We start from the raw sequence: 25,922 nt of genomic DNA, 5'->3' as shown, positions 1-25,922 counted from the left end.
GCTTTCTGTTTCATCATGGAATAACATGAGTGCAGTTTTGTGAAACTGGATGATTTAATGTTGTGATGCGTTTGGCATAGATAAGCATATTAGTAATCCAAATTGGAGCCAAAATTGCCAAAATTGAAGTATTTCCCTTTGAAACGCTGTGTTGTGACTTGTGATGTGTTTTGTCCAGTTACCGTTCTCATTTATGTTCTTTCTTTTTTCTTATTGCGCAAATCTTTTTAATATATTTTATTTTGTTTTAATTAACTTCACAAAATTAAATTAAATAGAAGAAAGATACAAGGAGAAAATATAAATATAGCCACCCACCAGTAAGAAAGGAGGAGTCGGTACATGAAATAAATGAAAAATGGATAAATTGAAAAAAAAAAATTGTAAATAATTGCACTTGATGCAGTTGTTTGAATTTCACCATCACGAGTTAAATTGAGAGGGAAAGTCTGAAGTAATTGCTGTTCTGTTGAGGCCAGCTGGTTGGTGGGATTTTCAACAGCACGAGATAATTAAAGATATTTCTTGAGATAAGAGCGAATGAGCGCTCAGTTTTTGTCTGACAGATTAAAAAATTACACGTGGTTCTTGTAGAAACTCGAGATTTTAAACACGAGTAGGAGTAGGGTTAACAATTTGCAGAATCTTCTCCAAGCACATTTTAGAGTAGAAGTAGAAGTAGAAGTAGAACTAGGGTGTTCTTTTTTGAAAAATAGTGGTATATACCACCGATTTCATTGAAATCAGAATCCTTAGAACAATCGATCTGGTACCTAAAATTGGTACCAAAATCAAATGTGGTTTACAAACAGGTCAAAACAAAAGTAGCAACGTGAGAAAGTAGCAAAAACATAATAACATGCACAAAACATAAGGCAGCAACCTAAGAAAATATCTAAACAACATAACATGCACACAAAAAACTAGGTACTACATATCTAAAAGGTCTTCATCCTCCTCCTCTTCTCCAAACATTGGAGATGGAGGGTTGCCATTGCCAAAATCCTGCATATCTCCCACTGGTGTGTCCTGAGACAGGGACAACGGAAGGTCCATCACTTGGGTCGTATCGGGACGTCGTTCTTCTTCCTCCAACAGAATGAGATCTGGGAGATCCTTAACATCAAAAGGCATTATGAGATTTAATTTAAAGAAAGAATTGTCCCCTCTAGATTTACACCAAAATTGAGTAAGAGAAATAATCTTAGTACCAATAACCCTAATAGAACATGGAGAACTATCATTAAAGCATAATCTATTTCGTTCCAACCAAATAATCCATAAAACAGCCCCTCTCAATAATTCAACTAATAGTCTATCTTTTAAAGGGATAGAAGCATCAATCAACCATAATTCATCTAAAGTATGACAATTATAAACAAAATTGTTATGATTTGCAATCCAAATCCAAATTAATCTAATAAAAGAGCATTGAGTGAACAAATGATCAGTGCTCTCTTGTTGATCACAAAAAACACACGTAGTATCCCCTTGCCACCCTTTAGCGGCTAAATTGAGTTTGGTAAGTATTTTGTCCCTTCGAACCAACCATAAAAAAATTTTTATTTTCAAAGGCATATGAGATTTCCAAATGGTTGAATACTCTTGATTTGGTATTCCCCCATATTCCAACCACTTATAAAAAGAATGAACAGTAAAATTATCGTCCTTAGACCAACGCCATATAAGCTTATCCTCTAGCTGATCTGATAAAGTAAAATGTTGAAAAAGAAATTGCAAAGCATTCCATTCTACTAAGTAAATACCCGTAAGTTGTCTCTTAAAAGACAATTGTAAGAAGGAGTTAGTAAAAGCATTTGCCACAGAAATAAACCTATTATAAACAATTGAAAACAAATTGGGATATAAATGTTGCAAAGCATGTTCAGTAAACCATCTGTCTAACCAAAACGCAGTTGTTCTACCATTACCTATTTCTTTATTAAGGCCTAAATTAATTACCGCATGATCTTTGAGAATAGATCTCCAAAAAGGAGAACATACAAAAGGGGTAGTTCTAAAACCATATTTACAGTGAAGAATATCTTTCCATATACCAGTAATGGAATTGTCATGGAATCTTATCCACCACTTGGCTAGAAGAGCCTTATTCATAATTTTCAGATCTAAGATACCAAGACCACCTTGGTCGTTACTCTTACATACTGCATTCCATGCAACCAAAGAATATTTTTTCCTAGTAGAATTACCCCCATGCCATAAAAATTTCCTTCTAATCTTATCTATTTTATGCCTAATTTTTGCGGGTAATCTATAGATAGACATCCAATATAAAGGAATCGCTGACAAAACTGAATTTAAAAGAGTAACTCGACCTCCTAAAGATAATAAAGAGCCCTTCCAACTTTGAAGTCTTTTTTCAATTTTATCAATTAAAAGTTGCCAATCTATATCCGTAAGAGACTTATTATTGATTGGAACACCTAAATAAGTAAGCGGAAGATTAACTACTTTACATCCTAACACAGAAGATAAATCATCACATTCCGATATAGATAAATTGAGAGGATACATCTCACTTTTCTCAAAATTGATCTTAAGACCTGAAACATTCTCAAAAGCTAATAAAAGCCATTTAATATAATTCAAGATGGCCTTGTCAGCTTTAAGGAACAACAAAGTATCATCCGCAAAATGTAAATTCAAAATATTTCCAAAATTCGGAAAGTTTCCTAAGCCCTCGATATATCCTCCTACTTTTGCCCTTTGTAGAATCTTATTTAAAACATCAGTAACTAGAATAAAAAGGAAAGGGGATAGTGGGTCACCCTGTCTAACCCCCCTCTTACAAGAAAAATAAGGGCCTAAAGTACCATTTAAATTAACACATGTTCTACTGCCTTCTAAAGTTAATCTAATCCATGTAATAAATCGATGACCAAAACCCCTAGCATGCATCACTTCAAATAGAAAATCCCAATTAACATGATCAAAAGCCTTCTCAAAATCTAGTTTGAACAAAACCCCCTTCTGTTTTTTAATCTTTACATGATGCAATACTTCATGTGCAACGACAACATTATCAAGAATAAACCTACCCTTAATATAAGCAGTCTGAGAAGGATCAATAATAGTATCCATAACCAATGCAATTCGATTAGCTAATAATTTGGTAATAATCTTATAACTACAATTTATTAAACTAATGGGTCGAAAGTTCTTAACTGTAATGGCATCACATTTCTTAGGAATTAAACAAATGGTAGCTAAATTAAATTTAGAGACATCCAACTCATGTTTGAAGAAAGCATTAAAAATTTTAACTAAATCATCCTTAATAACATCCCAAAATTTTTGATAAAATAAGAAAGACATACCATCTGGACCAGGTGCTTTAGATGAGTTACATTCAAAGACTACTTGTTTAATCTCCTCGAAAGTAAAGGGAATTTCTAAAGAACTACTTTGTGCTAAAGATAAATTTTCAGAATCTGACCATAAATTAGACTGTAATGTAATCAGTCTAGTGGAAGAGGAACCCATAAGACTAATATAATAATCAGTAATGTGTTTTAAAATAACTGACTGATCAAAGACCATCACACCATCAATTTCTAAACAACTAATAGTATTTTTCCTCTTTCTAGAAGAAGCAGTTACATGAAAAAACTTAGTATTAAGGTCACCCTCAAGAAACCATTTCAATCTAGATCTTTGTTGCCAATATTTTTCCTCTTCCAAATAGATTTTATGTAACTCAAATTGACAAAATCGCCAATCGTCAATTTCAACATCGGAAAGTATATGGCCATCCAAATGTTGTTCGTAAACATCTATTTTATGAAGTAAACTAGACTTAATTCTTTGTTTTTCACCTCGAACATTTGAACTCCATCCTCTTAATTTCCTTCGCAAAAATTGCATTTTCAGTTTCCATGAACTAGGGTGTTCTTAAATTTGTGGAATTCTTTTATAAGTTTAACTTAAAAATCTATCAAATTAACTTCAAACTATTATTCTTATTTTATAATTTTTGTTCATATATATTCTATAATTCTAAAAATAAAATTGTAGTGGCTTATATAGCAATATCCAAGTAGCTGTCAGTAAATACAATATAATTTCTAAAATATTAATTATTAAATTATATAAGATCTGTATTTATATGGTACAACAACCTGTACCTGTAGTTGAAGTGGGGCTCGGTACTCAAGGATAAGAACAAATGGTGATCTAGCTACATAATAGAGTAGGTTAGGTTGCTGAATTGTAATTCTTAGTTAGCAATACTGTACATATCAATACTTTGAGGTCATGTAAATAGTACTTCTTTTTATTAATAATATATCAGTTAGACTGGCCACCTAACCTTCAGAAAAAAAAATATGATAATCTCAATGAGATCTCATAAACTCTGTATGTAGTGTCCAGCGGTGCTCTGTGTCTGCTCAATTAGATTATCAATTCTCAAATTGTGCTGCGCGCATGCATGTAATAATTTCTTTATTGGACTGATAGGAATATATATAACTTTGTACATGTGCATTGATATATAATGTAGTCGATAATGTATATATTAACTGAACTGTTGAAACTTGTAAGTGACAGTTCTCAAATAATATATGTTGTTTCCTCCCTCGTCTATATTCTATAAGAAGAGATTAACATTAAACAGGTCTAAGGCTCCAACCAAATTAAAATCATCGTCACTCGCTCGACTGCTTTATTCCCCAAGAGACAATAATGGCCGAACCTACTGTGATTGAAATAATGGAAGATGGAAGAGCACAGCCCCAACACTCGCCATTTGATCCTGTAACTAGTGAAATAGAAGAAGAAGTAGAAACACCACCATCACAGCCTCGAAAACCACTAAATGACCCTGTAGTACTGAAATTTTAGAAGATCATAGACAGCAAATAGATTCCGAATTGCTGAGAGCTATAGTAAATGGATACCTGATTTGGTTCGAATCAATCCGGGCAACCAATAGAGATAATAGTGGCCTCGGTGGAGTTACTTGTGGAGAGAACACAGCTCTCCGTGTTGTGGCTGGAGTAATTGAGAAATCCAGTCCTATGGCGCCTTCCCCAAAGCACATGTATAGATATTTCAGTCCTCGTACTTTGGTAGACGTGGTTGAGGCTTCAGCTGTAATTCTGGTCTTTCTGAAATAGCAAGCATATTGATGCAGCACAAATGAATGCTCATTATCCCAAAATTTTGACCGAGTATCACCAATGGAAATGGCAAAAAAAATATGAACTAATAGCAAAAGCAAGGAGAACACCATGGCTCAAGTGTGTTTTGTCCTTGCCATATATTAGCATCCACTATAAAAGGAGAATGAATCTGGAGATTGCAGAAATCATCTACCATAAGGTACCTGCCTTGTTAAAGGCTCACAATTATGTAATGGAAACACCTCTACACTGTGCTGCCAAGGCTGGTAAACTCGAAATGGTATCTCTCCTAGTTAATTTTGCCTGTAAGGAGGGCCCAAAAGAACTAGAGGAAGTGTTGAGGGCAAGAAACAAAGTAGGGGAGACTGCCTTACATGAAGCAGCCCGTTCTGGTTACAGTGATGTTGTTGAGGAGTTGTTGAGAGCAGATGAGAACTTGGAAAGTTTGGTGGATAACAATGGAATATCTCCATTGTACTGGGCAGTTACCGCTGGGTGCCTTGATATCGTTCGTATGTTGATAGCTCCTAACCGTCTGACAAGTTATGCTGGTCCAGATGAACAGACCGCGTTGCATGCTGCAGTTATGAGACAAGAAGGTACACTAATGAGCCATAACTGAACTAATTTATATATATTTTTGAGTGAGGCTATGGTACCATCCATAGTGCGGATCTTGCTGTACACTTGTCCTGTCAATATCAGAATCTTTGTGTACCAGCACCTGCGGCAGTATTTGTGATCAATTTATGTGATCTTTTAACTATTAAAATTTATGTGATCTTGTTGGCCGGAAAGGAACTCATCTTAACTAAAATTTATGTGACCTTTTGTCTATTGTTTGGTATAGATTCTGGTAACTGACCAGCACTTTGGTTGAAGAAATCCAGTTGACATCAATCCTTCCGGGAAACCCAACCAGTCATATGAGATGCTGTTATTTCCAGTGCTCATTATGTATTCCAAAACCTGTAATTGTAAATAGCTGTCGGCTAATATACCCAATTAATTCCCAATAGTTTAATTCTATTTGATTAGATTCTAATTTAGCTTCCCTGATTGACTTGGTCCAGTGAAATATTGCCTATAATCAAACAAATCATCACATTTTTTTTTTCCTTTAAGAATTCCTGCAGTAAGAATTATTTTTTGCCGACTCTGCAAATCCAGTAAAAACTAATCAAATGTGAGGCATATCTCTCCTGGCTGATCTTTCCTTTTTTCCCTTCAGTTGGATGTGTTCCTTGATTTTAAATTTGGATGGCTTTGTAGAACTGAAAGGTTGCTTATTTTGCAGAAAATATCACACGGGCAATACTTGCACGGAATCCGCCTCTTGCAGAAATAATTGATATTGCAGGGAACACTCCGCTACACTATGCAGCTTTAACTGGTAATACTTCTGCTGTGAGAGAGCTGCTGTTAAAAATACAAGGTCAGTATACAGAAATAACTTATCTGGTTCATTTCCCGTGCACCTTGCGGCTGAGGCAGCAATGTTAAAGTGATAAAGGAGCTACTAAGCATGTGCCCTGATGTCGGTGAACTCCTTGACAAGGAAGAAAGAAACTTTCTCCACATTGCTGTGCAAAAGAAAAGGATACGGGTAATTATGTTGGCCTACCAAGAAGGGATAAATGCAAATGTCATAAATGCTAAAGACAAGGATGGAAATACACCTTTGCATCTTGCAGTAATAAGCTCCGACTCAGAAATATTTGCTCTTCTGTCTCAAAACAAGAGGTTGAACCTAAATATCAGAAACAAAGCGGGTCTAACTTCTCTGGATCTATCAGCATCTTTACAGGATCACCAGTTTACATACTCACTGGTATGTATCCAACAAATTAGTAGCTTTGCATTCATTTACACAAGCACCTGACAATACACTTACAATTTAATAAAAAAAGGACATAAAAGTAGGAGTAAAGGTAATTTTAGTTTAAGCTCACTGAAAAATTGGCATATTGGAATCATGGTTCTTGGTCTACTTTACGAACCAAGAGCTCAAGTTTCAAATTTTAAGTTTGTCAGTTCTTTTTGTATGAAATCAAGAGGGGTGAAGTTTGTGAAATTAAACCTCTACTTAAAAAAAAGTTAAAATTAAAATTTGAAATATAAACTCTTGCCTCTTGGAGTTAATGAGGATCAACGGTTTGGAGTTTTAAGCCAACTTAATGGTTTCTTAGGTTATATAAGTGCCAAACTTCCTTGGTGAACTTAATCTCAACTTAGCTTTAGTCATAAAGTAGTGAATGAAAAGGAAAAAAAAGTATGGTACAAGAGTCCGCACTGTTTTAATTATTGAATATGTTCTTATATATGTCATTTGTAATTGGGTATTTTGTAGAATCCTCAATCCATAATCCATCGTGCCTTGGTAACACGTGGTGCTTTCCAAAATCATTGTCAACATGATCGATTTAAAAAGGTCGATGACTTTTTGAAAGCAAGAGCAGATTGCCCCAATCGAAGAGAAGGAGAAGAAATGTGGAATGGTGTAGAAGTCGATATAGAAAAGGAATCAACAAAGTATCAGAACATGTCTAATAGCCTTATAACTGGAGCAGTCCTTATTGCATCGGCAACATTTACTTCTATTTTTACAGTGTCAGGGGTTTACAGAGACGATAATACCTCACATACCTTAAGGAGAAGAAGCTTCTTCAAGGCCTTCATCATAGTCAACGTGCTGACATTTATCTGTGCAATAGTATCCACCATTTGGCTGCTCTGCTCTGCACTTTCTAATTTTCACCTCAAATATCGTAAGTTTTATTTTGAGTGGTGCACCCTATTGCTTTATGGAGCAATTAACCTTTTTATTTTAACATTTGGCCTAGGGGTCTATATCGCAATAGCACCCATCAGCGAATGGCTGGCACTTCTTATTTTTGCAGTTAGCGGAATTGTCATTTTGTGGAACGTAATTTGGAATCCCAGTTTTGTTCCTCTAATTCTTCTAGCTCCATACATGTCAAATGAACTTGATCAATAAAAGATACCAGGTAAAATCACAAGAACACTAGTATTAGTCATTTTATCTTTGATAGAACATTGCTTTTCTTTTAATAGAAATGTTGTAATAGGATGTACTATATTTTTCTGTTACTTCTTGTAATTCCAACTTGACAGCCACTGTCAAGAGTTTCAAAAGGACATTTTTTTATCTTTATTTTAAAAAAATTCACCCAGTATGCTTATCTGGAAGACCAATACTTTTGTCCTGATCGATTGGATGCTGCTGTATTTCATATTATGTAAAAACCTGTTTTTGTTTGATATGTAATTTATAACGACATCAAGTATTTTTTATTTTTTTCCTTGAGAAAGGCATAACAAAATCATAGCTACAGTAAATAAATGTTCAAACCACCAAGGGCAAGAAAAGGGGTAAAATACTGGTACTGCAAAATAAGAGCCAATGGAAGAAGAAACCCCAATTTCTACAGATTTCTAATCAGAGTTGAAGAATTTTTGAAATATTCTAATGCTAACGCTTATTTGTATCAGTTCAGCATGGTTAGGGGGATATAATTCTCTAACGTACATCTTGACCGTCTGATTTTAAACGGAATCAATTCAATCTCCTCCTATAACGCAAGGACTCTTTAATATTAATGCGTCTCTAACCTGCACATATTTTAAAATGGATCAAAAGGTCTATATATATGAACCGAATTTTTTTATTTTTTGAGTTAACGCAGAGGATACGAATTTCGGAATAACGGTGACGGGCATTGGTGGATCCACCAATTGCCTACTCCTAAATTTGAAAAAAATATTTAGCCCAATATAAATTTTCATGTGTGCCTTAAGAAGAAAATTGAAAAAGAAGCCCGTCTGCATTAAGAAGATAAATGAGCCAGAAAATTGAAATAGAAGCCCGACTTATTCAAATTCAGATACTATACAATACATGAAATACAATACAATACAATACAATACAATACAATACAATACAATACAATACAATACAATACAATACAATACAATACAATGCAAACATAAAGGATTTTAATTTCTAAAATAAAGATACCACAATGCCTGACAGAGTTGGATCTTGTGGTTTTAGGTACCTAAGCTTGTATCTTAAATTTACTGAAATTCAGTTGACATGTATGGAACTAGAAAAATTAGAGGAACGATGGGGGGACTCCAAATTATGTTCCAAAGAATGGCAATCCCGCTAACCACAAGAATAATAGGGGCCGGCCATTCGCTGAGAGGCTCTATTACGATATAGGCTCCTAGGCCAAATGTCAAAATAAAAAAGTTAATTGCTACATGAAGTAGTGAGGTGCACCATTTAAAATAAAACATACGATACTTGAGGTGAAAATTAGATAGCGCAGAGTAGAGCAGCCAAATCGTTGATACTATTGCACAGATAAATGCCGCCATGTTGACTATGATGAAGGCCTTGAAGAAGTTTCTTCTCGTTAAGGTATGTGGGGTATTATCGTTGTTTCTGTAAATATTTGACACTGTAAAAATTGAAGCAAATGTTGCAGAGGCAATAAGGACTGCTCCAGTTATAAGGCTTTTAGACATGTTCTCATACTTGGTTGATTCCTTGTCTATATCAACTACTACACCGCTACCATTCCTCATTTCCCTTCCTTCTCTTCGATTCAGGCTATCTGCTCTTGCTTTAATGTCATTGACTTTTGAAGATAGATCAGGTTGACACGGATTTTGGAAAGCACCACGTGTTTTCAAGGCAGCATGGATTATGGATTGAGGATTCTACAAAATACCCAATTACAAATGACATATATATGTAAGAACATAATCAATAACAAAAACAGTGCGGACTATTTTTTTCTTCTCATTCAGTACTTTATGATTAAATTAAAGTTATGCTGAGCCAAGGAAGTTTGGCACTTAAATAACCTAAGAAACCATTAAATTGGCTTAATTTCCCCTCTAAAGTTCATAATATAATATTTACCCTTCTAAATTTCAAAAAGTCACAAATTTACTTCTTTTATTGCATTTTCTATCAAAACTCATTTTAAATTTATAAAGTACCCATTTTCCCCTTTGTTAAAAAAAATAAAAAATATGTACCATGTTTCAGAAAAATGTTAGTCTTCTAATTGGTTTATTTTTTACGGCAAATGGTTCATTTCTTTACTTCTGATGCTTGCACAAGTGTATACGCAAATTTTACTATAAATACAATAGAAATAGGCAAATTGATTATTTGTCCTCCAAAACTGACTATTTAGAAGGCCGATATTTTTTTTAAACGGGTTACAATTTTTTATATTTTAATTGAGGGTAAAATGGGTATTTTATAAAATTCAAATTAGTTTTAATAGAAAAAGTAATAAATTTGGCAAATTTGTGAGTTTTTCATGTTTAGAAGGGAAAATATGATATTATGAAGTTTAGATGGGAATATGTAATTTTCATGTTTTTGAGGGGTATACAATATACATGAAATTCCCCCTAAAATTTGGAACTCAAGCACTTGGTTTGTAAAGTAGACCAAGAACAATGATTCCATTATTCCAATTTCTCAGTGGGCTTAAACTCGTGTAACCTTTGCTCCTAATTTTTTTTGTGTTTTTACATTAAACTGTAAGTGCATGTCAGGTGCTCATGTAAATGAATGCAAAGCTAAACCAGGAAGATACGTACCAGTGTGAATGTAAACTGGTGATCCTTTAAAGATGCTGATAGATCCAGAGGAGTTAGACCCACTTCATTTCTGATATTTGGGTTCACTCTCTTGTTTTGACACAAAAAAACAAATATTTCTGATTCAGAGTTTATTACTGCAAGATGCAAAGGTGTATTTCCATCCTTATCTTTAGCATTGATCACGTTCGTGTTGATCCCTTCTTTATGGGCAACCATAATTACTCTTATATTTTTCTTTTCCACAGCAATGTGCAGAAAGTTTCTTTTTTCCCTGTCAAGGAGTTCACCAACATCAGGGCAGGTTCTTAGTAGCGCCTTGATCACTTTAACGTAGCCTGCCTCAGCAGCAAGGTGCACAGGAAATGATCCAGATTCGTTAGCCTCGTATACTGACTGTGTATCCTTTAACAGCAGCTGTTTTACAGCATAAGTATTACCAATTGATGTTGCATAGTGAAGAGGAGTGTTTTTTGCTGTATCAGGTTTTGCTGCAATATCCGGCTTCCATTCAAGTATTTCCCGCATGATATTTTCTGCAAATTAAGATCCTTTCAGTTCTACAGAGCCATCAAAATTTAAAATCAAGGAATCAAAGAAAGTTGTCCAGCCAATTGTTTGGGGGTAATCAGTAACAAATATGCATATTGATATTGTCCCCAGTTATGAGTAAAGGAACATATCCAATTGAAAGGGAATGAGTAAATGTGATGACTTGTTTGGTTATAGGTAATATTTCACTAGACCAAGTAAATCGAGGAATCTCAATTAGAACCAAATCAAATAGAATTAAAATATTGGGAATTAATTGTCAATATTATCTGACAACTATTTACAATTACAGGTTTTGGAATACATAATGAGGACTGGAAATAACAGAATCTGATATGACTGGTTGGGTTTTCCGGTAGGATTGAGGTCAAATGGATTTCTTCAACGAAAGTTATTAAGTGACCTGAAGATAAAGGAGTTTGTCCTGACAATTGGTAAGTTCTGGTTAGTTACCAGAAGCTGTAAACAATATAAAAAAATCACATAATTTTAATAGTTAAAAGAAAAAGAATGAAATTGATCACAAATACTGCCGCAAGTACCAAGTGCTGGCAAACTAAGATTCTGATATTGACTTGACATTTGCTTAATTTCCATTTTATATTTTCTTAATTTAAAATGATACCACTAGCCGATCTGTATCACACATTATACCATTATCAGTGTGGAAATAACGGTATGCAGTTGTCGAATGGACAGGGTACTGCCAAGCAATTAATCGGAAATAATCGGTCATAATCATAAATAATAAGCTCAGTAGTCGGAAAAATTTGTAATAGTTTAGTCACCGCCAACGACTAATCGACCAATTAATCGGTCTAAACGGACATTTTTTACAACACTGACCATAACTTATCATTCTATCTGTACATACATACATATATATTTATATACTTACATAGATGGATTCAATCTGCATTTTATTATAATCTTGGAGCTCTCCTGGATTCTGCCAAATATTTGTCCAATATGACAGTGTCCAATACGTGCTTTAAGTTTACTCCCTAAACTATTATGTATCTGTACCAGAAAACGGAATTTTTGACAAGCTAAATTGAAGCAAAAAAAAAAAGACAAGCTAAATATCACTCCCTAAACTATTATACAAAGGTAGGTAGGGTGCAAATAAATATGACAAGCCAAAGTATTTCATATTAAGATATCCTGAACTTGATTAATAATAAAAAAAACCGATCCAAACCACGATAAATAATATATCGCGTGATAAAATATCTTCCGTCCCCACCCTTCTGAGCTCATATGGGCTAAAAACGTATCCAGGTTTTTTATAGTAAGTGGAAAATGTACCGAAATTTTTATTTATAGCACAAACAAACAAACAAAAATCAAAATACTCTCGTTCTGGGAAAATTTGAATTCAATCCAGGTCATAGATTGGCTGTGCGGACTCAAATACGGGTCACCATAGCCAATTTACGGCCCCACCTTTTTTTTAAAAAGAAAATTTACTAGCTAAAAAACAAAAGGTCTGTGTCAATAAATTTTGTTAGCTTATAAAACAAACGGTGCATGCACAGAAATCGATTGACACCTTTTTAGTAATAAAAAGAAAGAAATAAGAAAGGTGGGGCTGCAAATTGACCTTGTGGACCTCAGTTAGGGACAGCGAAATGGTTGTGCGGATTTGTGTATTTGGGTCCGCACAACCAATCTTCGATCTGGGTAAATCTCAAATTCTAACTAAACGATGATGTTTTGATTTATTATTATTTTTATGCTATAAATAAAATTTTTGAGAAAATTTGTCAAAAGACAATTTCCACTTCTATACAGATTGTCGATGGTCTCAACCAACTACCATAGCTCGTGAAATCAAAGAAAACAAGTACCTATAATTTCAACTTCTATCGTATTGATTTCAAACAAGATGGATCTAAGCCATAAGGGGTTAGAGTGTGAAACACAAATTCCAAAGCTATTTCTTCAAATGAATAACTTAAAAACCAAAGGCTTTAAGAAAAATGAATAGGGTCGCAGGGGCATTGAGCAGTCCCCTGACTATGGCCACATAGGCATTGTGCAGATCCACATAGGCATTGTGCAGATCCCAGTGTTTGAGACTGCAGAATGCCAAAGCGGCCTGGGTAGAAGTTGAATTTCCCAAAAAAAAAATGGGGTGTTTTGATTTATTTTTTGATATTATGGTGGATTCGGTGATGCATGTACATGCAAAATTTTAAAATTTATTTAGTATAAAGTCAAGCGGTAAAAAGTATGATTTCATACGTGCAAAAAAAGATGAAGTTTTACAAGTTATTTTAATACAGTCATTTTTCATCCATTTTTTACCGCTTAATTTTATACTAAATAAATTCAAAAATTTCAAAATTTTGCATGTACTAGCATCACTTGTAAAGTAGATCAATTTCAACGGTTTGAATCTATCTCGTTTGAAGTTAATATGATACATTTTGGAGTAATGCTTAACAAATTCTTTGGTGAGCATAACACACCATGGCTATCATGCTTCGGAAGTAAAGTGCAAGATTTACTTTTTGGCTTTCCGCCTATTTTTAAAGTTCAAACATTTGATCTAAACCTTTCAACATCATCTTTGTTAGATATGTACTAACAGGCCAGAATATTTTTGGCCTTAATTAATAGTTAATTAATTATGGATTAGGTCTTTTTGGGCTGCATCAAACATGGGTCCGAAATAATATGTTTTCTGATATGATCTGATAAGATATAATTGGATATGCATATCTGAATGGGTGCGAACTGAAAGGATGCAATCAACAGATGTATTGTATTATAAATATATTACATATGCTATTTTCGGAAGGGCTCTCCAGAAAATCTCTATCTCTATTTTCGGAAGAGAGTTTTATCTCTCTCTGTTGCATTGTTCGGATTAAAAGAGGCAGAAAATAAAAGATTAGAAATTTCGGTTTTATTGGATGAAAACTGAAAATCAGATCTGTCTGAATTCGCTCTAATTCAGATACCGTAAAGGAAAACAGAAAGACAAGAAGGGGACTACAAGTTGGCACTAGCACTTCGATTTGCAGTTGTTCGTCAACCTGTTCGTGTGGATACTAATAGAGACGTGGCTGCAGTTGCTGTTGCGTGGATCCGACACAAGGTGTGCGAACCAAAGAAGATTACTGCTAGGACTTGAAGTTTTCGCTGCGCGTCTAGTGGTAAACTCTGTTTTAATCATAGAATTAGTTTTATACTTGGATTCTGGTTTTCGGGTAGTGAACAAATCTTGAACTGTTTCAAATTGTTGCACTAAAACCTACCCGAAATCCCAACAATCTTCGTATTAAAATGTGTTTGGAGACCAAATCTTACATTTTATTTGGAAAAAAATTACTATCTTTTTGATATTTGTATTTGTATCCATATATATATATAGAGTAATGCTGGGGTGCTATGGATAGCATAGAGGCCTCTATGCTACGGCTCAATATTCAAGTTTTCAAAATCCAAACGGTCGATCCGAACCGCTCATCTTATTCTCCATATTAATATCTGCTTGGAGACCAAATTTTATAATTTTCTGAATTTTTTTACTATTTATTAAGCCACTTTGAAAATCGCTAATCCAACGGTTTTACTGTTTTGTGCAGCCACCGTTGGATCAACAATTTTGTAAAATACTTAATAAATAGTAAAAAAATTCAGAAAAATGTAAAATTTGGTCTCCAAGCAGAAATTAATATGGAGAATAAGATGAACGGTTCGGATCGACCGTTTGGATTTTGAAAACTTGAATATTGAGCCGTAGCATAGAGGCCTCTATGCTATCCATAGCACCCCAGCATTACTCTATATATATATACATTAATTATAGATAGCTTTTTAATTATTAGAATTTCATTTATTTATATATATATATGTTGGTATATGAAAAGATAAATGAATTAATAAAGTAATTGAGTTGAATTAAATCTCATTAATTAGTGTAGATGCACATGTAGCTAGCTAGCTAGGTATACGTACGTAACGTACCTTGTCGTGTCAATACTGCAGCATGCAACGCGGTCTGTCCATCTGGACCAGCATAACTTGGCGGATGTTTAGCAGCTATCAATTGTCGAACGACCTTTATATTCCCAGCAGCAACAGCCAAGTACAACGGAGATATTCCATTGTCATCCTCCAAACAAGCCACTGTCTCATCTAGATCTGCACCCAACAACTCTTTCACAACACCACTGTTACCGCAACGGGCTGCTTCATGTAAGGCAGTCTCCCCTACTTCATTTCTAGCCCATAACATTTGCTCTAGTTTTTTTAAGCCATTCTTACAGTCCTCCTCACGGGCAAATTTAATTAGGAGAGAAACCATTTTGCGGTTACCAGCCTTAGCAGCACAGTGAAGAGGTGTCTCCTGTGCTGTATTGCGAGCATTCAACAAATCCGGATCCTGATGATAGATGATTTTTGCAATCTCAATTAGTCCATGCGTTTTTTGCTTTCTCATGCATTGGGCATTCCTGATCGACCCCATATGCTTCTGAATGGAAAATGTTTTTAGTAGACCTCCTGTGAGAAGACTGATCAAGTAAAGGAGCACAAGTACAATGAACCCGAGTTTGGGGTAACCCGAACGTGGATAACTCTGCATGAACAATAGTAAAGTGTCCGTTGAACTGGATTTCGTTGTAACCCCAGCAACAACATGGAGAGCAGTGTTCTTTCCACAAGTAAATCCACGGAGGCTCCCCCAGTCGTTTGATTCTATATCTTGTTTCAAAATATTTTCAAACCCACTCAGGTCTCCATTTACTATAGCTCTCACCAACTCTGGATTTTTTCCTTCTTTCACAGCTGCTACAGGACTATTTGGTGTTTGGTCAGGCAGTGATCGTGGTGATTCTTCTTGTGTTTCACAAGAATCAGATTCCACCATATTTGCATTTTGATTAGGAGAACACTCACATTTTTCAAGAGTAACAGATTCGGCCATTTTTGCTTTTCGAGTAAGAGAACACTCAAGTGATCAGTGACGATAAAAAAAAAATGATTTTAATTTGATTGTACACTGGGACCTGTTTAATGTTAATCTCTTCAAATAGACAAGCTAGGGAGGAAATAACATTGGCATTATATATTACTGTTATAATCCGAAATTTTGGATGTAATTCTCTTGGCAGTGACATGCCGAAGGTTTGGAATTCACATCCTCGTTCTGAGATATCTCAAACTTTGAGTGTTTTAATTTCTGATAAATCTCAACAGTTCAAATACATTCTACACGAATCTCAAAGCACAAGGCGCTATCTGCGAATAGGAGCCATACACATGAGTCACGCAAAAGTTGAGATATCTCAGAGGATACACACTCAAAGGTTTGAGGACAAGGGGCCAATAGTCAATAGATGTGAAGTCTCTATTCCTTGTATGTGTTAGTTGATAGTGAGTGCATATTTGTGGACAAGGGGCCAATATATAGATGCCAAGTCTCTATTTCTTGTATGCATGTTTAGTATATTTGTGGACAAGGGGCCAATACATGCCAAGTCTCTATTCCTTGTATGTTTAGTTGATATAGTGAGTGCATATAATTTGTGGACAAGGGGCCAATATATAGATGCCAAGTCTCTATTTCTTGTATGCATGTTTAGTATATTTGTGGACAAGGGGCCAATACATGCCAAGTCTCTATTCCTTGTATGTTTAGTTGATATAGTGAGTGCATATAATTTGTGGACAAGGGGCCAATATATAGATGCCAAGTCTCTATTTCTTGTATGCATGTTTAGTATATTTGTGGACAAGGGGCCAATACATGCCAAGTCTCTATTCCTTGTATGTTTAGTTGATATAGTGAGTGCATATAATTTGTGGACAAGGGGCCAATATATAGATGCCAAGTCTCTATTTCTTGTATGCATGTTTAGTATATTTGTGGACAAGGGGCCAATACATGCCAAGTCTCTATTCCTTGTATGTTTAGTTGATATAGTGAGTGCATATAATTTGTGGACAAGGGGCCAATATATAGATGCCAAGTCTCTATTTCTTGTATGCATGTTTAGTATATTTGTGGACAAGGGGCCAATACATGCCAAGTCTCTATTCCTTGTATGTTTAGTTGATATAGTGAGTGCATATAATTTGTGGACAAGGGGCCAATATATAGATGCCAAGTCTCTATTTCTTGTATGCATGTTTAGTATATTTGTGGACAAGGGGCCAATACATGCCAAGTCTCTATTCCTTGTATGTTTAGTTGATATAGTGAGTGCATATAATTTGTGGACAAGGGGCCAATAGATGCCAAGTCTCTATTTCTTGTATGTTTAGTTGATAGTGAGTGCATATTTGTGGAGGGGCCAATACATGCCAAGTCTCTATTCCTTGTATGTGTTAGTTGATAGTGAGTGCATGTAATATTTTTATTTTTAGAATGAAGATTAATTTTCACCAGAATTATGTGTATGCGTATATTTGATAGAAAACTAAAACAAAAAGAATGTAAAAATTCTCTAATAGATAAATAATCAACAAAAGTTTATACAGGGAATGAACATGGAACTCAGAAATAATTTAACAAAAAAATGTGTAAGATTATAAAATAAATATTATTTTCAATAAACGAGTAGAACTAGCTAGGGTGCTCTTAAGCTCACCAAAGTTTTGGTGAGCTTAACTCTAAAACTCATCAAATCAATTTCAAATGACGAATCCGAACCGTTGAAACCCGCCTACCTTACGTGTGATGCAACTACATGTGAAATTTTTAAACATTCGAATTAATTTAGTATAAAGTCAAGCGGTCAAAAAACATTCAAAAATGAATGCACTAAAATTAATTTATTAACCTTCTAATTTTGACCGCTTGACTTTATACTAAATTAATTCGAATATTTAAAAATTTTCACATGTAGATGCATCACACGTATGGTAGGCGGGTTTGAACGGTTCGAATTTGTCATTTAAAATCGATTTAATGAGTTTTAGAGTTAAGCTCACCAAAACTTTGGTGAGCTTAAGAGCACCCTAGTTCTACTCTTCAATAAACATACTCAATAAGAACTCGAATGTGCACATTCTAATTTAGAAAAAAAAAAAATTTATTTAAATCATACTAAAAAGGCACAAACAATAAAAAAAAATAAAAATAAAAATTAGCACTAATGCAACACAGCACAAAAATTCAGAGGATTATATATAAAAATAAAAAAGATAAATGAAAAGTCTAAAGAAAGCTAAAAAAAAACTTTTGGAAGTGTTTTCTTAATATGCAAATTTTAGTAATATTTTTCTCCTCTATATTTTCTGATGAATATATATCACTTTCGGTAAAAATAGTTTTGGAGATTAAACTTTTGGAAGCTGATATGAGTACCCGCATCTAAACTGCCATAACTCTTTGTGGGGACCAAACTGCCATAACTGCACTTCAGATCTGTAACTTTTTTTTAATATTAATAGTCAAATTTTGAAGTATGTAGTGCAAAGAACACAATTATTTATATCTATATAGTAAACAATATAAAATGATAAATTAATTATTTTTAAATAATCGTACCCGCACTTTTTTTGAAATTTATGATGTTGTACCCGCACCTAAACTGCCATAATTACTTGTGGGGGCCGCAACTGTTCCAGATCTGTAACTTTATTTTAAAATATTAATAGTCAAATCTTCAAGTATATAGTTCAAAGAATACAAGTATTTATATCTATATAGTAAACAATGTAAATGATAAATTAATTATTTTTAAATAATCGTACCCGCACCTTTTTTGAAATTTCTGACATCGTACCCGCACCTAAACTGCCATAATTGCTTGTGGGGACTGGAATTTTTATGTATATAGTAAACAATGTTGTAATTTTTACATAACTGCTTGTGAGGACCTAAACTGCCATAATGTTGTAATTAGATCCCTCCTCTTTTTACATATGACACTGAAAGTATTAATATCTAACCATTGAAAGTATTTATATCTATGCACTGAAGTATTTATTTTTATGAGGTCAACTATTTTTGTTAGAGAAATATTGATGCGGAATTAGTGCCGAGGTTTTGAAAGAGTGCTACTGGAATTTTAGAATAATAATTAGTTGAGACTATATAATATCTTTTAAGAATAATAATTAGTGGACACAATATAATTAGTGGAGACCATAATACATTATTCCTCTAAATGCGGTACTGTAGCGCGGGTACACAAATAATTATTCTAAACTTTTTGTTATTCTACAGTATCTCCACAAAACTCTGAATCTCATCTCAAAATGGAACCAAACATCGAACTAATTTTGGAGATAAAAGAAATAAGTCACTATTGCAGGATAGTATCATTTCCAAATACCAATTTAAATATCCTCTTACCATTTTGAGATGGGCTTTTGCAGGACACTATATATCACTATTTTTTGTTTTTGTGCCTTAAGTACTTATGATCTTTTCGTCGATATGGTTTCCATGCTGGAAAATCATACTTGACAAATTTTGTAATTAAAAACCAATTTCAATCAATGAAATGGGCTTATGCCTCTTTAAAATATATATATATATATATCCTCTTACCAAAGGCATTATGTATTACAGTGTTATTAAAATCGGACCGAACCGGACGGTTGGACTGAAATAAACCGGAATCGGACCTCTTTCCAGTTTGGTTTGTATAGAAGACCGTTTGTGCTATTGAACCAGTAAAAGCCGGTTTATTTTCCCGATTTTTTAGAAAACCAACTACTAATTCTTTAAATAAACTCGGGTTTTTACATATGTTCAAATTTTTTGTACTTCTTCTTGTTTTAAATGAGAGAAGTATAGGGAATGACTATTGGCTACTACCTAAGCTCTTAGATCCGTATCTTGCAGCATGTGGACTTGTTGAGTCACAACTTTAATCTATTTTATATTAAAACATTTACATATAAGACCTCAAGAATTAAGATACTCTAAAAAAAATAATTATGTATAGTATAAAAAGTTAAAACTATACGGATTTTGTGTATTGTGTTTATTTATTTATTATTATTGTTATTTTTTGTTGAAGCACTCTTTTTTTTTTATTAAAAACATAATTTATTAATTGCAATTATAATATAATGTCTACATAATTATTAGATAAATAAAAATTTGGTTGTTATATTCTTCAACCTTATTGGAAAACATTTAGTTAATTATTTAATAAATTTAGTATTTTCAATTTAGTCAGACGATAAATATGAAATATATTTATTAAATTTGATCTCATATTATATTATTGAATATGTAGGTGAAAATTCACGAATAAAATATATTATTATCTTATAATATTTTTTATATTTCATTTGAATGTGAGTATTTAAATAAACTAGCAATTGAACCGGTTAAACTATCGGTTCGACTAATAATCCGTCAACCCGAAGCTTTATCGGTTTGATGTCCGGTCTGGTTGTGATAATATTGATGTATTATGCCAAACTATTAACTAATAGCGCATTAAAAAAAAAAGAAGTACATGGCACCGTTTCTGAAACTACCAAGGATGAAATGGTTCCTCCCTGCCAATGGGTCTGTACGGTTCATTGGGAATTCGTATCCTCTGCATTAACTCAAAAAAGAATCTTTTGAGTTAATGCATCTGAACCGTCTAATATATATGTTTAAGATCTATACTAAATTTATATTAATATTAAAGGGCTTCTGAATTATAGGCTATGACCGGATTGGATCTATTTAAAATTAGATGAATAAGATGCGTTAGTTCAAAAGATACTCTTTTGAGCTAATGCAGATGACCCATACTCATTTATTGGGACGGTGGGCCGGTATGATTCATACTGACTTAGTTGTTTTATGAAGAATGAATATGTCTACTGACTGAGTTTTATTTTTTTTTAAGGATGAATGTGTCATGTCATGTGCGTACCAATCAAAATGATTCATACTTAAAACTAGAGGCAGATTCATAATTTTTGTCAAGGACGGGCAACAAAATAATAAATTGAATTTGAATAGTTAATCAGATTAAAACTCATTAGCTAATCGAATACTATATAAAAATACTGTTCTAATTTCTAATGATCTGACTTCTAATTTCCAATATTCTGAGTTATGCTTTTAATTATTAATTAGAATTTAAGATATTTATCATAATTTAATCATAAATTTAAGATTAATTACAAATCAAAAAACTAGAGAGGGACAAATTAAATTATTAATCCGAAACTATAAATTTGTAAAAAAAATTCAAAATTCAGAAAGGAGCAGTGACGATGTTGGGTCCGCCCTGCTTAAAACCAAAAAAGAAAGGTGGGCTCATCGGACGCTATGAATCATTCTGGTTTCGAGCTTTCCTTCAAAAAAAAGAAAGTAGGAGACGGCGTTTCGAGTTAAGATATCTTACCCGTCCGATTGAAAGTTGAGATTCGTTAATCAACCGTTCAACCTGCTAATGGACGGCTGAGGCGGAGTTTGGCCTGATGGCATCGATCCAATCACTTCCGTCAATTTTGGGTTTCGTTACTGTTAATGGATCGGATTGATGTTTGATGAAAGTCTTGCCTGTCTGTCTGTCTAGGACTGTTAATGGATCGGATTGTAGTTATATTTCAATTATTAAATCCATTAAGATTTTACATACAAGATTAAAATGTGGATCTATATTCATTATTGCAATAGATTTCGAATCAGATTCAGATCATATTAGATGTACATACTAAGAACAATTAATGACTTTCATTAAACTAATAATATGATTAATTATTAATTCTTTTTTTCAGCATATATTTTGAAACAACTCAAATCATATTTAGAAGGTTAGAATAACATTTTTTAAACAAATATATATTATGACGAACTTCAGATAATTCAGATTATACAAGATCCAAATGCCCAGATGCAAATGTAATAATTAATTAAGGTAGATCATTTTCCAAGATCGATATATCCGTTCATTGCAGATTTAGTTAGTTTATTTATTTTTATTTTTTTTCAGATTGTTCTCTTGTTTTAAATATGGATTAAATTTTGATTAACCAGACAATTAAGATTCGGATACATATTTTGTAAACAAAATTAAAAAGTTGAGTAGTCGTTTGTTATTTTTGTTACAAAATATTAACTTTAATTAAATTGTTAAAAAATCTTAATTTACTTTAAGTTAAGAATTATAATTTTGTATCAAACATAAAAACACAATAATATGATTAATTATTTACTTGGGTTATGACACAAATTTACAATTTTAGAATTGTTGTTAATTTTCACGGAATTAAAAATTGATTTAGAATGTACAAAACCTGAATTTTGTTTCTGTAACAAACTGTTTAGTTGAGCTATCATGCCGCCCCAAATATCTCATCTCCACAAGCACAGCCGCAGCGAATAGATTCAGAGTTGCTGAGAGCTATAGTAAATGGAGACCTGATTGGGTTCAAAAAGATTTTGCTAATACAAGACCCAACAGTTATCAGTGAAGTTGCTTATGGAGAGAACACTGCTGATCTTCATGTTGTGGCTGGAGCTAGCTATGGAGAAATCCAGTCAAATGTGAATACTATTTAAAATTTTCCTTTGTTCTCTTGTGGGGGTTCCATTTTCCCTTTTTGTAAATGGTAGACATTTAATTCCGATCTTAATAAGTTATATTCCGACCTTTCTATTGTTGTGTTATATCATAACAAATACAGTAAAAAAAATTGTGAGGTTGCATTTCCCATGGATACCACAAAAAATATACGAGAAAGTAAAGAGAACCCGGTGGCTTAAGTGGGTTTTGTTCTACCATAGAAGGAGAATTAATGTATCAGGAGATTGCAAAATCGATCTACCGCGCGTCAGCATAAGCCCATATTAAATGCTCGCAATTATGCCATAGAAGGAGACACCTCTAGTCCTCTACACTGTGCTGTTAATGCTGGTAAGTGGTAACCTTCATATGGTCACTCTCCTAGTTGAATTTGCCTGTAAGGAGGGCCCACAAAAACTTGAGCAAGTGTTATGGGCCAGAAATGAAGTAGGGGAAGGGGAGACTGCCTTACATGAATTAAGCAGCCCGTTTCGGTTACAGTGGTGTTGTGAAGGAAGAACTTGGCAATTAAGTTCAGTAGATGAAAATGGAATATCTCCGTTGTACTTGGCTCAAGTGTCGTAACTGGTATTTTCAATGGTCCACCCCATTGCTTAATTTATGTAGCAAAATTTGGCCTAGGTGTCTGTTTTGCAATACAGTCCAGCAGAATCAGCACAACCTTGGCATTTTTTGATGAAATTTGATAGGTATCATTATTTTGATCTTTCTGTTCCGTCCGACCGTCCCCATGTTGTTTCTCATCATCTTCTGCATCGTTATTATCACTACATGTAAGAATATATAGTTATCCATGGCCGACCGACAGGGTAATTAAAAGTGTTAATTAGTGTCGATCGGTATTTTAATTTGTAGATACTGATCTCACAATAGTCATTTGTGGGTCATGCATGGTTAGTTGTGGAGTAAAATTAAGAAAGATTAAATTATTTATTTTATTTTTATAGTTTGGTGGATTATGTTTTTCCTTTCTTGGAGCATGTTACTTGAATTATGAATTACATTATTTTTATTTAATTAAAGCATGTTAGTTAAGTAATTTTGGACCGGTATATATGCTCCGACAGTTGGGCGTTCAATCTGCTACGATCCTAAGATAATTTGTAATTTGTAATTTTCAGTTGAGGTTGAGGCGTCCATTTTTATTAATATCCCTAAAAAACTAATTAATTTTAAAAAGGCCCCTGTGTACGTTTTTTTTTAAACGAGGCGCCAGCTCGCCAGGTGGCCCAGAAAGCATGAGGCGCCAGACCCTGAGGCGCTCCATAAGCCAAGTGAGGCGCCACACCCCCGGGCGCCCCATGCCCCATATACCCCCACCCGAACCCTCACGCCTCTCCCCCACTCTGCCCCGCCTCCAGACCAGAAAACCAAAAAAAAAAAAAAAATTGGAGCCACTGCTCCGCCCCGCCGGTTGGCACCTCACCACCCGCTCCCCACCGCAACATTGTCATCTCCCTCTCTCCCTCACTCGCTACACCACCAAGCAGCTACCCCACCGAGCCAAAGCCTCCTCGATTGAAGGTATATTTTTTTTATTGCGATTCGATTAGTTTAATTTAGGGTTAGGGTTTAATTGTGAATGTGATTCAATTCGATTCGATTCGATTAGTTTAAATTGATTGTTAAATATGATTAAATTGATTGTTGATTGTGATTCGATTAGATTTTAGGGGTGAATTGCTTGAATTGTTGAATGTGAATCGATTCGATTCGTTTATAGTTCAATTGCTCGAATTAGATACTTGAATTGGTTGAATTCTCGAATTGCTCGAATTGGTTCAATTGCTTGAATTTAGGATTATGATTTATAGAAAAATTGCTTGAATGTGATATGGTTCAATTTAGGGTTTATGGATGTGAATTGTGAATTGCTTTAAATATTTAGGGTTTGTAGTTAAATTTAGGATTTATGGTTGTGAATTGTGAATTACTTAAAAATTTAGGGTTTATGGTTCAATTTAGGGCTAGAATTTATGGTTCAATTTAGGGTTAGAATTTATGGTTCAATTGATTGAAATGTTTACAAATTTAGGGTTTGGGTTTATGATTTGAAAATATGCATATTTATTTTTTGAAAATTATTTTTGGCGAAAAACATATATATCTCAATAGAAATTAATTTGAGGTAAAACTAATTATTTTGAAGTATATCAATATTTGTTTAAAAATGACATATATATTTTTTTGTTACAAGTAAATTGCTTGTATATCAGATTTTTTTTTTAATTTTAAAATTTAGGGTTAGAGTTTATGCTTTAAAAATATGCAGTTTTTTGTTAAAAAATTAATTTTGATTTTTGTAAATTTTATTTGTTTGTCGATTTTCAAAATAATTTTTATTTTAAAAAGTAAAAATTTAACAATGATTTTTATATTAATTATATAATTAATAGAGTGAGTCTATGGTACTATGCATATCACGGGTTGGTCCGTGCTACGGCTCAATATTCGAGTTTTCAAAATCCTAATGGTCGATCCGAACCATTCATATTGTTCTCCATATTAATATGTGTTTGGAGACCAAATGATATATCTTTGTAATTTTTTTACTATTTTTTAAGATATTTAGAAAATCACATGATCTGAAAATTAAATAATTAAAAAAATATTAATATGGAGAACAATATGAACGGTTCGGATCGACCATTAGAATTATGAAAACTCAAATATTGAGTCGTAGCACGAGCCAAATCGTAATATGCATAGTATCATAGACTCACTCTAATTAAATAATTATATATTCTGAATATATTAAATTTTTATTAAAAAAATATTATATAAATTGTATGTTTTGATTAATAATTATTGGTAAATTATAATTATTCGATTAGTATTTTATTATTAGTAATAGTTATTAATATATAATTATTTAATAAATATGTTATTCTTAATATATTAAATAATTATTATAATAACAATATAATATAATATACTATAGTTATTGTATAATTATTGAATATATTAATATCATATAATTAGGAGTTTATTATAAATAATTAATTATTTTTCAATTGCATGAATTTGATTTTTTTAAGTTGTGATTGATTAATATATATTTTTTGGT

General features: G+C 33.3%; 2 protein-coding genes and 1 long non-coding RNA gene across 4 annotated transcripts; 1 reads left to right on the top strand and 2 right to left on the bottom strand.

The window, feature by feature from the left end:
- Nucleotides 1-5,150: 5,150 nt before the first annotated feature.
- On the bottom strand, nt 5,151-7,905 carry LOC144545423 (uncharacterized). 2 transcript variants are annotated; one of them, XR_013508508.1, is made up of 3 exons: nt 7,791-7,905; nt 5,972-7,022; nt 5,151-5,722 (listed from the first exon to the last, which is right to left on the bottom strand). It is a non-coding gene; the product is annotated as an uncharacterized LOC144545423 (long non-coding RNA). The 2 variants fall into 2 exon arrangements; XR_013508507.1 differs by having other exon boundaries at nt 5,154-5,722; nt 6,010-7,022.
- On the top strand, nt 6,670-8,142 carry LOC144545421 (protein ACCELERATED CELL DEATH 6-like). The gene is made up of 2 exons (XM_078293992.1): nt 6,670-6,975; nt 7,495-8,142. The coding sequence occupies exons 1-2, from the start codon at nt 6,670-6,672 to the stop codon at nt 8,140-8,142; spliced, it is 954 nt and encodes a 317-aa protein (XP_078150118.1).
- Nucleotides 8,143-9,066: 924 nt separating this feature from the next.
- LOC144545847 (protein ACCELERATED CELL DEATH 6-like) lies at nt 9,067-16,703 on the bottom strand. The gene is made up of 3 exons (XM_078294414.1): nt 15,324-16,703; nt 10,794-11,329; nt 9,067-9,893 (listed from the first exon to the last, which is right to left on the bottom strand). Exons 1-3 carry the CDS (start codon nt 16,282-16,284, stop codon nt 9,243-9,245), a joined length of 2,148 nt encoding a protein of 715 aa, XP_078150540.1. The 5' UTR covers nt 16,285-16,703; the 3' UTR covers nt 9,067-9,242.
- Between the last annotated feature and the right edge of the window lie 9,219 nt (nt 16,704-25,922).

The sequence above is a fragment of the Carex rostrata genome, chromosome 28 (genome assembly GCF_964058835.1).
Source record: "Carex rostrata chromosome 28, lpCarRost1.2, whole genome shotgun sequence".
Taxonomy (NCBI): domain Eukaryota; kingdom Viridiplantae; phylum Streptophyta; class Magnoliopsida; order Poales; family Cyperaceae; genus Carex; species Carex rostrata.
Note: the sequence above shows the minus strand (reverse complement) of the source record. Positions and strands in the feature narration are given on the sequence as shown.

Excerpts from the sequence above, each read along its gene's own strand:
- LOC144545421 (XM_078293992.1), top strand. The coding sequence starts at position 6,670 with ATGTGCCCTGATGTCGGTGAACTCCTTGACAAGGAAGAAAGAAACTTT. Across the intron at positions 6,976-7,494 it reads ACCAGTTTACATACTCACTG|AATCCTCAATCCATAATCCA; the intron begins GTATGTATCCAA and ends GGTATTTTGTAG.
- LOC144545847 (XM_078294414.1), bottom strand. The coding sequence starts at position 16,284 with ATGGCCGAATCTGTTACTCTTGAAAAATGTGAGTGTTCTCCTAATCAA. Across the intron at positions 11,330-15,323 it reads TGCAGTATTGACACGACAAG|AAAATATCATGCGGGAAATA; the intron begins GTACGTTACGTA and ends CTTAATTTGCAG. Across the intron at positions 9,894-10,793 it reads ACCAGTTTACATTCACACTG|AATCCTCAATCCATAATCCA; the intron begins GTACGTATCTTC and ends GGTATTTTGTAG.